Source organism: Mesoplodon bidens, assembly GCF_964165515.1.
Source record: "Mesoplodon bidens genome assembly, chromosome: 1".
Classification (NCBI taxonomy): Eukaryota; Metazoa; Chordata; class Mammalia; order Artiodactyla; family Ziphiidae; genus Mesoplodon; species Mesoplodon bidens.
In genome coordinates this window covers 108418652-108432316 of record NC_138176.1, presented here as the reverse complement: position 1 = coordinate 108432316, position 13665 = coordinate 108418652, and the positions used below count along the sequence as shown (strand labels likewise).

General features: G+C 47.3%; 1 protein-coding gene across 1 annotated transcript in view; it reads right to left on the bottom strand.

Annotated features, from left to right (window-relative positions):
* RAB4A (RAB4A, member RAS oncogene family) overlaps positions 1 to 13429 on the bottom strand; it is a 53726-nt gene extending 40297 nt beyond the window's left edge. Inside the window, exon 1 of the mRNA XM_081225599.1 lies at positions 13208 to 13429. Coding sequence (XP_081081725.1) covers positions 13208 to 13238 — 31 coding nt within the window. The 5' untranslated portion in view covers positions 13239 to 13429. The remainder of the gene's footprint in view (positions 1 to 13207) is intronic.
* Between the last annotated feature and the right edge of the window lie 236 nt (positions 13430 to 13665).

Genomic DNA, 13665 nt, shown 5'->3' with positions numbered 1-13665 from the left:
ATAATTAAATTAATTAAAAAATCAAACACCCCAATTAGAAAATGGGCATAAGACATGAAGAGGCATTTCACTGAAAAGGATATACAAGTGGCAAATAAACACATGAAAATATGTTTTAGGGGCTTCCCTGGTGGCGCAGTGGTGGAGAGTCTGCCTGCCGATGCAGGGGACACGGGTTCGTGCCCCGGTCCGGGAAGATACCACATGTCGCGGAGTGAGCCATGGCCACTGAGCCTGCGCGTCCGGAGCCTGTGCTCTGCAGTGGGAGAGGCCACAACAGTGAGAGGCCCACGTACCGCAAAAAAACAAAAAAAACCAAAAAAACCCCCAAAAAACATGTTTTAGGTCATTAGCCAATAATTAGAAAAATGTAAATAAAACCATAATAAGGTATCACTACACATTAACAGAAAGGCTAAAATAAAAAGTAGTGACAACACCAAATGCTGCCCAGGATGTGCAGAAACTAGATCACTCATACATTGCTGGTAGAAATATAAAATGGTACAGTGAACTGGAAAATAGCTTGACAGTTTCTCACAAAAACTAAACAAGCAACCACAGGATGACTCAGCAACTGCACTTCCAGGCATTTATCCCAGAAAAATGAACTTATGTTCACACAAAACCCTGCACATGAATGTTTGTAGCAGCTTTATTTGTAATTGCTAAAAACTGGAAAGAACCCAGATGTTCTTCAACAGGTGACTGGTTAAACAAATTAGTACATTCAGACCAAGGAACAGTACTCAGCAATAAAAAGGAGTGAACCGTTCACACATGCGATAAGCTGGACGGATCTCCACGAAGAATTTTGCTGTGTGAAAAAGTCAATCCCCAAAGATTACACACTGCATGATTCCACTTACAGAACACTCCTGAATCAGATGAACAGATGAGCGGTTGCCAGGGCCTAGGGAGGGGTGGGGGCAGGGAGGAAGAGGATTTGCCTTTAAAGGGTGCATGCAGGAGAGATCTTTGTGCTGATAAAAGTGATCTGTGGTAGCCATGGCAACATCAAAAGACCGTTTTGCAATGTTCCCACTGTGGGCAACAGGGGAAAGGGTCTGTGAGATCTCTATTTTTTCTTAAACCTATGAATCTATCATGATCTCAAAATAAAAAGTTCTATAAAAAAATGAAAGAATAGGTGGTAGTATCAGACAGTGACTCTGTAAGTTGACTCTGCACATCCCACACTGAAAGGACCACTGAAGGGTGTGCTTCAAGGAGGACGTGGTACCCAGAGGGAGGGACCGGCAGGTGAGATGCGAGTCTGTGTGTCCTGTTATTTTCTGTCTGGAGATACATGTGTCTGGTTGACACAAACACGACCAAGCACCACAACCGGCAATGACTTATTCCCTGTAGGTGACAAGGATCCACCTTACGAAGAGTTTCCGTTAAACTCCTCCTGTTGACGAGGGGCTCTGGATTTCACAGGCTTCCTCGGAGCTGAGTGGCATCAGCTACAAAACCTGGCACTCTCTCCTCGGGGCAGGAGGGTGTCTGTTTTTTCACAGCAGTGAGGCTTTCACTCACGAGGCCCATATCCATGGGTTTGGTAGAAAGTGTGCTCGCTGGCTTTACTGATTTCTTTTGTTTTTATGATCTGTGGTTTTCCCCCCCACCCCTTTCCTTGCTGGAAGGTGGATGACATACACATTGCATATCATGTATGTTTTATATGACAAGTGTACAGTGCTTAACAGCTACAAAAAAGGCTTACCAGGAGCCGGTCACTAGGCATGTTACAGAGTAATTTATGGAGGGATGTGTAGGGCACATTGTTAGGTTGTATAAGATAACTAATTGGGAGCTAAATAATTATGTCTACTTCAGTTGGATTTGATGTTGTTTTATTACAGTGGATGTCACTTTGCTCAAAATCACAAAGAAATTTTTTGCATCCAACTTATGATCATTATGAGGGTCTCCTCAGAATGAGCTAAGCTTGAGGGTGGGGGAAAGACCATATCCCAAAATAGAAAACCTAAAAGGTATATACGCTACTAATGTATTTTTAATTTTGCATGAGAAATGTGAATTAAATGAGGTAACAGGAAAGGTACTGAATAATTAGAAACCAGTCTTGGGCAAAAGTCAGTCATTGAGGAACACGGACAAAATTGGATCAGGAAAAAATGGCCTCCACTGAAGCAGCTAACACAAAGCCAAAGGATTAACTCCATGGGGGAAACCTCATTTGGAACCTACAGACTTGTTTTTACACTCATTTCAAGCAACCTCCCATTTCCCGGACCATAGCAGATCGTTAGCACACGCTACAGTATGACTGCGGCTACAGGGACAATAACGAGTGACGGGGAACCGGGCACCAGGCCAGAAAGGGGCACTAGAGCACCGCACATCTGCTCCACCACTGACCTTCAGCCTTCAAGAAAATTAAGTCACAGTGAGTAGACCAGATGGCCTCTGCCTTCCTCGTTTCTCCAAGCACTGGTTCTGCTTTTAAGGTTTCCAGAGGTCAGAAAGGAAGCAAAAGTGGATGACGGCCTTGACTGCAGGATTCATTCCATGTATTCCACTTCCTGGCAGAAAAGGCGCTGGGACAGTGGGTCATCTGAGAAGGGGTTCTGGGTTTCCGGCTTAGGGACCAGCTGGTCAGTGATACCAACAACTGAGGTAAGAAAGCCTGAAGGCTCTGAGGACGTATCCATGTTGTGGGTGCAGATTCAGAGATCACACTCCAAATGCCCACGACCATGGAGGAGATCTGGGCAGGTGGCTCCTCTAAGCGCTGTGAACGGAAGCTCGGTAAGGTCAACCCCCAGCACCCCAAAGGGAACCAGGTCACTGGAGCTGGGGCCGAGGGTGGGCTGCTGAAGGACGGGGGATGCGAGAGGCTGCAGGTAAAAAGCGCTGACAGCTCTGACCAGAAGCTTGGCTGGGATGGAAAGAAGGGCCAGGGCAGTGAAGGGAGAGTGCAGTGTGGATGCCAGCAGGTGGGAAGTGACCAGCAGAAAAGGGATGACTGGTGACACACGTCCCTAAGGCTTGAGAGATGAGGTGTGGGGCAGGGCTTAGTGTCCGCTGCGACAGAGACTTCCTTTCTAGAGACAGCAGGACGAGGGCTAAGGTGAGGCGTGGAGGTGAAGACAGGCGCAGAAGGGGCGGCAGGGCAGGGAGTCTTCTCAGCACGGCACCGTTCTCTTCCTGTCGCCTAGTGGAGGTGAGCTGAGGGCTTGAGACCAATGAAGGTTTAAAACAGCAGATGCAGAGGAAAAGCGAGCCGGCCAGGAGAGAGGGAAGGGTGGCCAGGCACCCCGAGCACCCAGCCGGATGCACAGGCCATCCGTCTACAGAGATCTCAATCGGAGAAGAGCTCTGTCCACAGGGCAGCGGGCAGGGCAGATGGTGGGGAGCCAGGGCCGGGGGCACAGCGCGAGCGCAGCTGAGGAAGGAAGAGGCGAAGGAAAGGCCGTGGGCGGCACGTGGGTGATGGGCAGCTCATCACCCGAACAGAAGGGGCTGGAGGGGCCGGGAGCCCGCAGCTCCGAAGGTGAGGGTGACCGGGACGGGGCATGTGACGTCCAGAGAGCAGCCGGGGATGTGAGGGCCTCACAGGGGGAGCAGAAGAGAAGGAGGAGAAGGGGACACGCAACGACATCGAGGAACTGAGAATCCAAGCGGGGACCCCGCTGTCGCCTAGGGTGGACGAGGGGCTGTACTAGAGAGCGGGACCCCAGACCAGGGGACCTTGGGGGGTAAGGAACAGCCCCGAGGACACCAGGGAACAGCAACAAAGAGGACAAAGTACCGCACAGAACATCAGATGACATGTAGTGCTTCCAAAAAAACTAGTTCTGGTTTACTGGGCAGGGGGAATCAAGCAGCAAAACCCTTGGTGGAGCGTTGGCTTAGGCGAGGCGGCCGGTCTGGGTGGCTGGAGAGCAGTGACCTATGGATGGCGGCGGGACAGGTGGCGAGCAGCCTGGCTGGTGGCAGCGGCACTGGGGCTTTGCCTGAGCCTGAGTTAAACGACGGCAGAAAGGAGCTGTGACATCGTGGGTTTAACATTCTCAGCACAGACCCCAGGGGCTGCTCAAGGTCACGGACAGGCTCTGAGACTGTGCAGACACGCTCGTGTGGGTCAGACCCACTGGGGGCCAGAGGTTCCTTCACAGGTGAGTGAGCCTGGCCAGCGACCCAGCATCAAAACCGCAAGTTCTTAGGTGATACCTACTTGATGTAATAATATGAACAAAAAAAAGAAAAGGAATTCTCCTCCTAAAGTAGAAACTGCCCAGAAAAGGAAGTTGGCGGCCAGCGAAGCAGACAGAAATAAAGAGACCTAATAAAAAAAACCAATTATCCTTAACCAGGAAACAAGTTTGAATACTTTAAAGAGTAGAATGTTAAATCTGATTGAGGTATACGAGAGGATAAAATTATATGAAGAAATAAGGGCAAGTTGTTTGTCAAAATGTTTCAGAGAACACTCCAACTAGGGTAATAAAAAGAGAACAGTTGAACAGTAATTTTTGTATTTGAGGATTCACACAGAAAGCGTGTCTTTCTGAACTACAACTTTGGAGCAAGCCTCGAGTACCATAATAATATCTGCAATTTTAGAGATTAGGCAGAAATGAAAGCACCCCACGCGAATGGGAAAGGCCTCCAGCATTAGTTGAGAAGGTACAGGCTTCAGCGCCCACCTCCCAATTGTGTCCTGAGTTAGAGATAGATTCTGACTCGTATCAAACATCCAGTGTGTGTCTAGCACATGCACTAGAGCAATGAGATCCAGGGGGTCATCACTGATCAGAGACTAAATGGAAGAGAAAGATTTCTGTTCGGGAAAGGAAAGGAGAGTAAGGACTTGATTACCCTTGAGAATGAGCTCAAATGCCAGCCCCACCACCCTAGCTCTGGGACCCTGAGCAGACACCTAGCCTCTCAGAGAGTTTCCTCATCCTGAAGTGCATCCCAGTGTTTACCTTACCCTGTCCTGGTGAGGATTAGACACTGGATACAAAGCACCTTGTGTAGATTATTCTAACTTCACCCTTCATCTAGAGATTAGGGTTATAATTCAGGCTGACACACCGATGGTTTCTCAATAAGGAAAGATTTCCTGGTACAATGGAAACAGAATAATAGGTCAATACCAGAAGAATCTCATTTAAGGATACTGAGGGGGCTTCCCTGGTGGTGCAGTGGTTGGGAGTCTGCCTGCCGATGCAGGGGACACGGGTTCGTGCCCCGGTCCAGGAGGATCCCACATGCCGTGGAGCGGCTGGGCCCGTGAGCCATGGCCGCTGAGCCTGCGCGTCCGGAGCCTGTGCTCTGCGGCGGGAGGGGCCACGGCAGTGAGAGGCCCGCGTACCACACCAAAAAAAAAAAAAAAAAGGATATTGAGATTAGGGTTATAATTCAGGCTGACACACCAATGGTTTCTCAGTAAGGAAAGATTTCCTGGTACAATGGAAACAGAGTAATAGGTCAACACCAGAAGAATCTCATTCAAGGATATTGACCTGAAAGCATCTTTAGTCACATAACAGCTAGAAATAACACTGTTCTTGGGAAATGTAACTAGGGAAAATTAACGTTGTTAGTAAATGATATACACCAGAAGGAATACAGAGAAGGTCACTTTTAACTCAATGCTTTTGTAGTTGTGAACATTTATTGAACTTATTTAGGTAATAACAAAACACACTTTAATATCAATTTTACCAACAAAATTTTATCAATGTCTAGGCTATGAAGGTCCCTACGGATTTTAATATTAAAAAGACAATCCAAAGTAAGGACTTCATTTTTATAAAGGTATGTGACAGGTACAATATCCTAGTTTACGTACAAATTTATGACAAAATTACTCAAGGTGCTGATTTATGAAAAGTGGGGAAATAGCAATGGCCACCAAATAATTGACTTCCATTCTCCGTCCCCCCCCCAAAGTATTAGTGTGGTCAAAGTGGTTCTGAAGGTAAATGTTAGTCTTCAAAACACCAAATATTTTTATCAGCTTCACAAAGCCAATGAGAACTAAGATCAAAGGCAAGTATACTGTGTCTGCAAAATAACACGAGAAATTTCGCTCTTCCTAAGAAGATCAGGGATTCCCATCTGTGCTCGCCCACGGTGGAGGTCCGTGCTCTTTCCACAACTCTGCTGCGTCCTCCCCATTGGAGAAGGGACATCTAAGTCTGTCCTCTACTTCAGGAAGATCACTAACTGGAAGAAACAAGTTCAAACTGAACCACAGCTGACATTTTTTGGAGACTAGGAGGCACCGCTGCGGTAGATGTTGTCTGCCTAACAGCCTTCCCCCAAGGAGCCACAGTAACCTGGGGAAACAGGACCCCAGAACTCCAGGACAGGCGCTGTTTTTATAAACCGATTCCCAGGCCCCTCCTCCCTTCCTGAGACTGGATTGGAAACAGAGGTTTCAGCTAAAGAGGGCAAGGCATTACCCTGCCTGTAACTGGTCCAGGGCAGGCACTTGATCTAACTTGGCCCAATCAGATGGGGATGATGCACTTTATTTCATAAACATGGGAAAGCATTCCTCTTTTCTATGGATGTAAACAAGGAAGTGTACCCAGATTACAAACAGTAGCTGTTTTATGACTCAGGGGATGAGGATAATACAGCCAGAGGAGAGAGATGTTAAAAATTTAGGTCCTTGCTGACATGGCTGAGCTTCTGGATCAACCAGCCCTGAAACCTCATCTATAGCTATTTTCAAAAATACATGTTCAAACTCAACAAGAAGAGTGCACTAGAATGAATTCCAACAGACCAATACTTGAATAAAGTACTCTAAAATGAAAAAAAATACATTTTCATATTACCTATGCCACTTGCAGTTGGAAACCTTCCACCTGAGAAAATGACCAAAAGAGCTAACAATCTATTATCTATTGAACAGAAGTTTTCTTTTAAGCATAATTTCTAAAAAATTTTATTTTTGATCATGTAGAGTCAATTTATAATCAGAAGGTGGTTAAGTAAACATGGATTTAGAATCAGGTGAGTGCATTCAACGAGTGTATTTAATAACTACCAACAGCCGGGCGTTTGAATGTTGGGTGAACACAGATTCCGGTCACCTGGTGTCTGTCCCCAGGGTGGGAAGAAGTCTGCCCGGGTGCTGCAGGCCCCAGGGCAGGATGCCAGCCTCCCTGAAGTGCCCGATGGACACACTGAGGCCAGCCAGCTGCCATATGACCATCATGTTCTCTCTGCAGGTGCAGTTACGTTCAACTGGGCAGTGGTCAAGGGCTGCTGCCCCAGAAGCAAAGCAATGGTGCCTCTGCAGCCGTCAGCTCCAACCGCTGGGAGCTGATTTCAGATGTGACTTCCCAAGGGAAGTCCATTCTCAAAAAGGATGCCTGTGTGACCTCTTTGGAGAGGTTTTAATTAGAATTGCATTTATATTACATACAAGGTAAAAAATGGGTAGACTTCTACCATAAAGAAAAGAATTAAACTACATCTCCAGTCAGCTTTTCTATTCATCCTGACATTTTGATTCACATCCTGCAACTGAGAGGAAAATATACCACCTCCCCAGTGGAATCAAAGTGAAGGCTCATTCAGCATTCCCTGATGGTGTCACAGCATGGGGGACAGAAAGTCATGCAAGCAGTCCCCTACTTTCAAAGAGCTTACGGTCTAGTCTGGAAAGAGATGTGCTTTGCCACCATCAAGAGTTGACTGAATTGCAAAATAGATCTGCCAGTCCCCACAGGCAGCAAAGCTGGGTGTTTATTTTATGAGGACTCCTATCATAACCCGTGTAAGCAAGTGAACCAGAGAAACTTCTGTAATGAAGCGAGCACGTGGCACGTAACAATATTTTAAATTACAACAAAGAAGGGAAAGATGCTGTGTTTTTAAGTCCGCAGTCTCTTCTGGAAGATTAAAACTTCACATTTGAAAAATGATAAACCTCCCTCTAAAATACATCCGTCTCATTCATAAAGTATCAGCGCTTTATGAATGGTGTCCCTCCCCCCATTTCTAAATATTAGCTGCTTTTTACGGCTTCTTAACTGCCCACAACACAGCATATAAGAGAAATAGGAAGAATTAGAAAGCCAAGGTCACTAAATGTTATCATATAAGCAATTACTGTTCTGTAGTGTAGTGTAGGGTTGCATCTAGCTATGGCAGAGTAATCAAGCATGATTCCTCCAGGTATCACAACCGTCATCATCAGGGGTTTATTTATTGGCCAAATCTCTCTCAATGTAAACTTATTTTTGTTTAGAAAGCTTAGTGGGGATTACAAAGGAAGACAATTTGTAGACAGTGTTCGTTTGACTTACATGTTGTGCTGTAGTACCCTATCCTTTACATCTGCCTTGCTTGATCCGCCTTTAAACAATAGTATCCTGCACATCATTTTAGCTTTTGATTCATATTCACAGCTACAGAGAAGCAAAAGTCTTCTTTAAACACATGGAACTCAGTCCATTACCAAGATGAGACTGGCAGAGAAAGCTGTGACGTCCAAAGACAAGTGTTACAGGACACAGAGGAATCAAAGGTTTTCCCTCAAACTATTTCCACTGGCGAGTATTCTAATGGATTTGTTAGAAATGGGGGGGAAAATCTATTACATCAGTCTGAGCAATCTCTAATGGATGGTTTAGGAGAAAAAAAAATCAAAGAAACTTCAGCTTTCTTCTCATTCCAAAAAAATATTCAGAGCAAAGATCATCTCTTAGGGAAATGGGTACCTGGGGAATAGCAATGGGTAATTAGCTGGGTTTGGGACATGGGGTAGGCTACCTCTAGGCCATCCACATGCAACAGATAGGTAGGGAGTTGAAAACAAGATATTTAGCTTGAGGGACTGATGTGGCTAGAAATATTTAGGAGACTTCAGAGAAAGGCAAATGACAGGCAAGGATTGGAATGCTTTATAGTTCAAATGACCATGAAAAATTCTCATAAACTTCTGATTTTCCAAAGAACAATGTTTTCAAAGTTCTAGGGCCTGGAGGCACTGTACAGAATAGTGTCCTGATATGCAGTTGTGGTCCTTGGACCAATAGTGCATGCACAGCCTGGGAGCTGGGCAGGTGCAGAAGTGAATATGCAAAACCAGAATCTGCATCTTAACACACCAGGGGGCTCGGGGCACATGCAGTTGAGAACCACGGTTGTAGTGTTCCCCAAACTTTGGTTCTTGTTCACCAATTTTCAATGGTGAGAAAAAGAAAAATACAAACATTTAAAATGATAAATGTATTCAGTTTAGAGAAATGTCCTTTATTCTGATGTTATATGCTTCCTTTGTTGACATTTTTTACATGCCCTGTCTAACAAAACACAGTAATGGCAATTTAGGTGATTTCCCTAACAGCAAGTTTTTTTACACTTCATTGGAACCAGATGACTCTGAAGACGTTATTTCCTTTGCCTAGAATGTTCTCCTCACTCCACTTTGCTTTATCAAGGCTGAATTTCTCCCTGAATCATATTTTGACTACCAACGCCTATGTATTAGTTTCCTACGGCTGCTATAACAAAATGCCACAAACTGGATGGCTTATTTGGTAGTCTTGTAGTTCTAGGTTAGAAGTCCAAAGTCAAGGTGCTGGCAGGGCCAGGCTCTCTCTGAGGATGCCAGGGAAGGACCCCTCCTTGCCTCTTCCTAGCTTCTGGTGGCTGCCGGCCATCCTTGGTGGTCCTGGGCTTGTAGTTACATCACTTTGACTTCAGCCTGTCTTTACATCATATTTTCCCTCCATGTGTCTATATCAAATTCCTCTCAACTTATAAGGATGCCAGTCATTGAATGAGAGCTCACCCTAATCCAACATGACCTCATCTGAACCTGATTACATCAGTAAAGACCCTATATCCAAATAAGGTCACATCCACAGGTTGCCTGGGCTTAGGACCTGAACTTGAACATACCTTTTAGGGGACACAATTCAACCCACAGCAGCCTATAGTGATAACACTCTAAAAAGAACATGTCCTGATAATTCTCACAGTTATATGTCAAATGTTGTAATACTTTCAAAATAAAGCACAAAATAAAAATATTGAGTATACTGTATCAATAGTAAAACTAGTATGCGGCCAACAATTTGTGTTCCGGCTTCATAAATTGTTGTCACTGTAGAATGCATAAAGTCCAGTGTATATAGAGATTTGGCTTAGACTTTTCCTCACTCTCAAACTGCCTCAGCCCTTACATTTTTTTTTTTTTTTAAATTTCTAGCATCTTCTACACCAGGGGTCCCCAACCCCAGGGCTGCGGACCATTACCGTCCATGGCCTGTTGGGAACTGGGCGGCACAGCAGGAAGTGAGCAGCGGCAAGCAAACAAAGCTTCATCCGCCGCTCCCCACCGCTCCCCGTCCCTCCCTGTCGCTCCCCGTCGCTGGCATTACCACCTGAACCCTCCCCGCCCCCTCCTCCATGGAACAACTGTCTTCCACAAAACCGGACCCTGGTGCCAAAAAGGTCGGGGACCGCTGTTCTAAACCACTTACACTTCTCAGCTCCTTTCTGAACATCACTGCTTGATACTACCTATTCGATTCGTTTGTTTTGTCTCACAAATCTTGGTATCAGAAATTAAAGCCAATTTGTGATCAGCCAGTCTGGAGCTCCTTGGGAAGCCCCAAGCCATACTAAGTGGCCAGAGCATTAGGAATGCTGTGGCTCTAACAATGTGTGGGAAACACTGTTTTGGTTTAGGGATACTCAGAGGGAGGATTTCAATCAGAAACCTATGTGCTCGAGATTTCAATGTTGTATTACACTATTAAGTTAAGTATTACATAACATACGTTATTCATGTGGTTGGTGCTTTCAGAGCAGCAAAATACTGAACACTTTTCAGTCACTGGCGGGTGAAATACTGCCTTAATAAGCGAAAAGGCAAGTAGATAGAGCTCATTAACAGTACACTGATAAACAGTGGTTCTTTATTTTTCATCATATACCTGTCAAGCTACAGAGACTCCTTTTCCAGAAGGGAGAAAATGAGCACAGAGTACAAAGGAGTTTAAAGATTAGGCAAACATTCCTTTACCAGCTACCTAACAGGCAAACGGCCAGAAGCAGGGAACCTGACTGTTTTCCTTTTAGGAACCAATGCTGTGCCAGTCTACCAATGATAAGTGAAGGTGACAGATTAGGACTTGGCTTTGGGTGACTTTTATTTTGGGTTGGCACTTTCAAGTGCCACACTTGCTCTTCCTAAAACTAATTTTCTATGAGTTTCTTCTACTAGAGGGAAGGATTAAATTCAGTTAGTTAAAAGTAAAAAACAGGGCTTCCCTGGTGGCGCAGTGGTTGAGAGAACGCCTGCCGATGCAGGGGACACGGGTTCGTGCCCCGGTCCGGGAAGATCCCACATGCCGCGGAGCGGCTGGGCCCGTGAGTCATGGCCGCTGAGCCTGCGCGTCCGGAGCCTGTGCTCCACAACGGGAGAGGCCCGCGTACCGCAAAAAAAAAAAAAAAAAAAAAAAAGTAAAAAACATATTTGGAAGGTACCATGAAATAAGAACACTAAAGGTGAAAGCCTGATGAACAGAATCTGATCAGTTAACCTGTGATGCTTGATGAGCTCTGTCTGAAGTGGAGATGCCAGATTTTACCAAGGTTATTGTTTCATATGAGACAACTGAATAACAAAATCTCCATCTTCCCATATTCCTCCTAACTCATAACCCCACTTGGTTTCTTACTTGGACTTTCCACCCCTCCCATGTGCTCCTTCTCCGGGTCAGAGGAAAAATACAAACTGTGGGGAAAGAAGCACTTGAAAATAAAGAAAAAGCAAAAGCATAACCAAAACTTGCTGGAGAAATGGATTTTCTTTAGAAAATCTGACTGTGGTTCTCTACAGACAGAGGCAGACCACGTGGATGTGACAGGTGCTGTAGCATCAGAAGCTCCCACGACACTGATCCTTACAAGCCAGGGACGTCCTGTCAGACTTCCTAAGCCTTCTAGGAACAGCCATCCTGCTCCCAGCGTTACCAAGAACAGGGCAGGTACCAGTCACAGGAGTGGCTGAAGGTGGAGCAAATGCCCAGGGGCCAAGGGGCCTCAACCACACTCCTCTCACAGGGACCCTGGATCCCTCAGGGCCTGGGTATGTGCGCACTGGTTAACGCCTCCCTGGCCTGGGTCTGGGTCAGGTTTCTTTCTAACACACCTTCAGAGACCACATTCCTTCAGAACTCCTGCCTGAAGTTTTTAACATTCATTAGTATCATACCTGGATTAACATCCTATCCCCCCCTGGACCGTAAACTCCCTGAGAGCAGAGCAGTGCCGGTGGGTACCTTGTAGTGTTGGAAACCACACCGGCCCATAAAGCCGGTCCACACCTATCTGTTGATGGGAAAGGGGGCAGCATGTCAGGACACACGGAGGAGACATGACTGATTTGACTTGAAGTAATGGTTTTGAACTTGAGCCCCTCCCTGGGACTGTAAAATCCAAATCAGACTTAATCTGAGAATGCACACATCTGAGAGTGATTCCAGACTGGTGAACACCTCATCAACCTTGATACAAAGCAGAAGTGTACTATGTTGTTTATTTTTACCACGCAGGACAAAAACAAATACACAGTTTATGAATTGGGAAGGCTTTCGTTTATTAAAAAAAAAAAACTCTGTTGGGTGCCTTCAGGTGTGGGTGCTACAGAGGAAGCAAAGATCAAGCAGACTCGGCTGTGCTTCGGAGATGCTTATGGTCTTAAAAACACACATTTATAAAGAGCCATCACGCAGCCTGAAAAGTCTCTGGAAATAGAAATGGATGAACTTGCCTATCGATAAGTCCTTGTAATTTCAGTGCAAAGGAAGACTTCCAATCTAGGAAAGCTCAAAGTGCAATAGCCGAGGAGCACACTCAACTGCAGGCGTCGCCTCAAGTCCTTCACATCCCTTGCTAGGGACAATATCGCAGATGAGCCGAGTCTCCAACTGGCTTCCCAAACCCTGACTACTGATATCAGACTAAGAAAGGGAAACCCTACCAGCGTGAACGCGGAGAACCAGCAAGAGGACCCTCGGAGAAGCAGATCACGTAGACTGGCCACACTCGGCCGGCCGGCGCCCTGGCACTCGGATCCGCGCCCCGCCGCCCGCGCCCACCCCACCCCGGCCCGCAAGCCCGGGCCCTCAGCACCCCACCCCGGCCCGAAAGCCCGGGACCCCGCGCCCCGGCCCGCGCCCCCGCCTCGTACCGTAGGTCTCGGACATGGCCGTCTGCGACATCTTGGGAGCGGCTCCGCCTCTCGCGGGGCACCGTCTGCAGCTCCGCCGGGCAGGCGGCAGGGAAGCCGGGTCGTCGGCCGCGCCTCGGTGGAGAACGCCAGGGGCAGAGGACCGGAGGAGGGAGGGGCCGCGGTCCCCACGGCAACTGCCTGCCACCCCGCGGCTGCGGCCCCGCCAGACTGTCCGCTCCGCGCAGGCGCACGGCCCCGCCCCCCCAACGGTCGGGACGCGGAGGAGGGGGCAGGGGAGGAGGGAAGGGGGCGCGAGGCCCAGCCCCCGCCGTGGTCGCGCGTGCGCGCGGGGAGGCCGGGGCGAGGAGGGCCGATGGGCGCCCAGGAGCCGGATCGGCGCGCGGGGAGGGCGGGGTGCGGGGGGGCGGCAAGGGGAGGGCGGTCCGCAGGCTTGGGGGTGACGGGGTGGGCGCAGG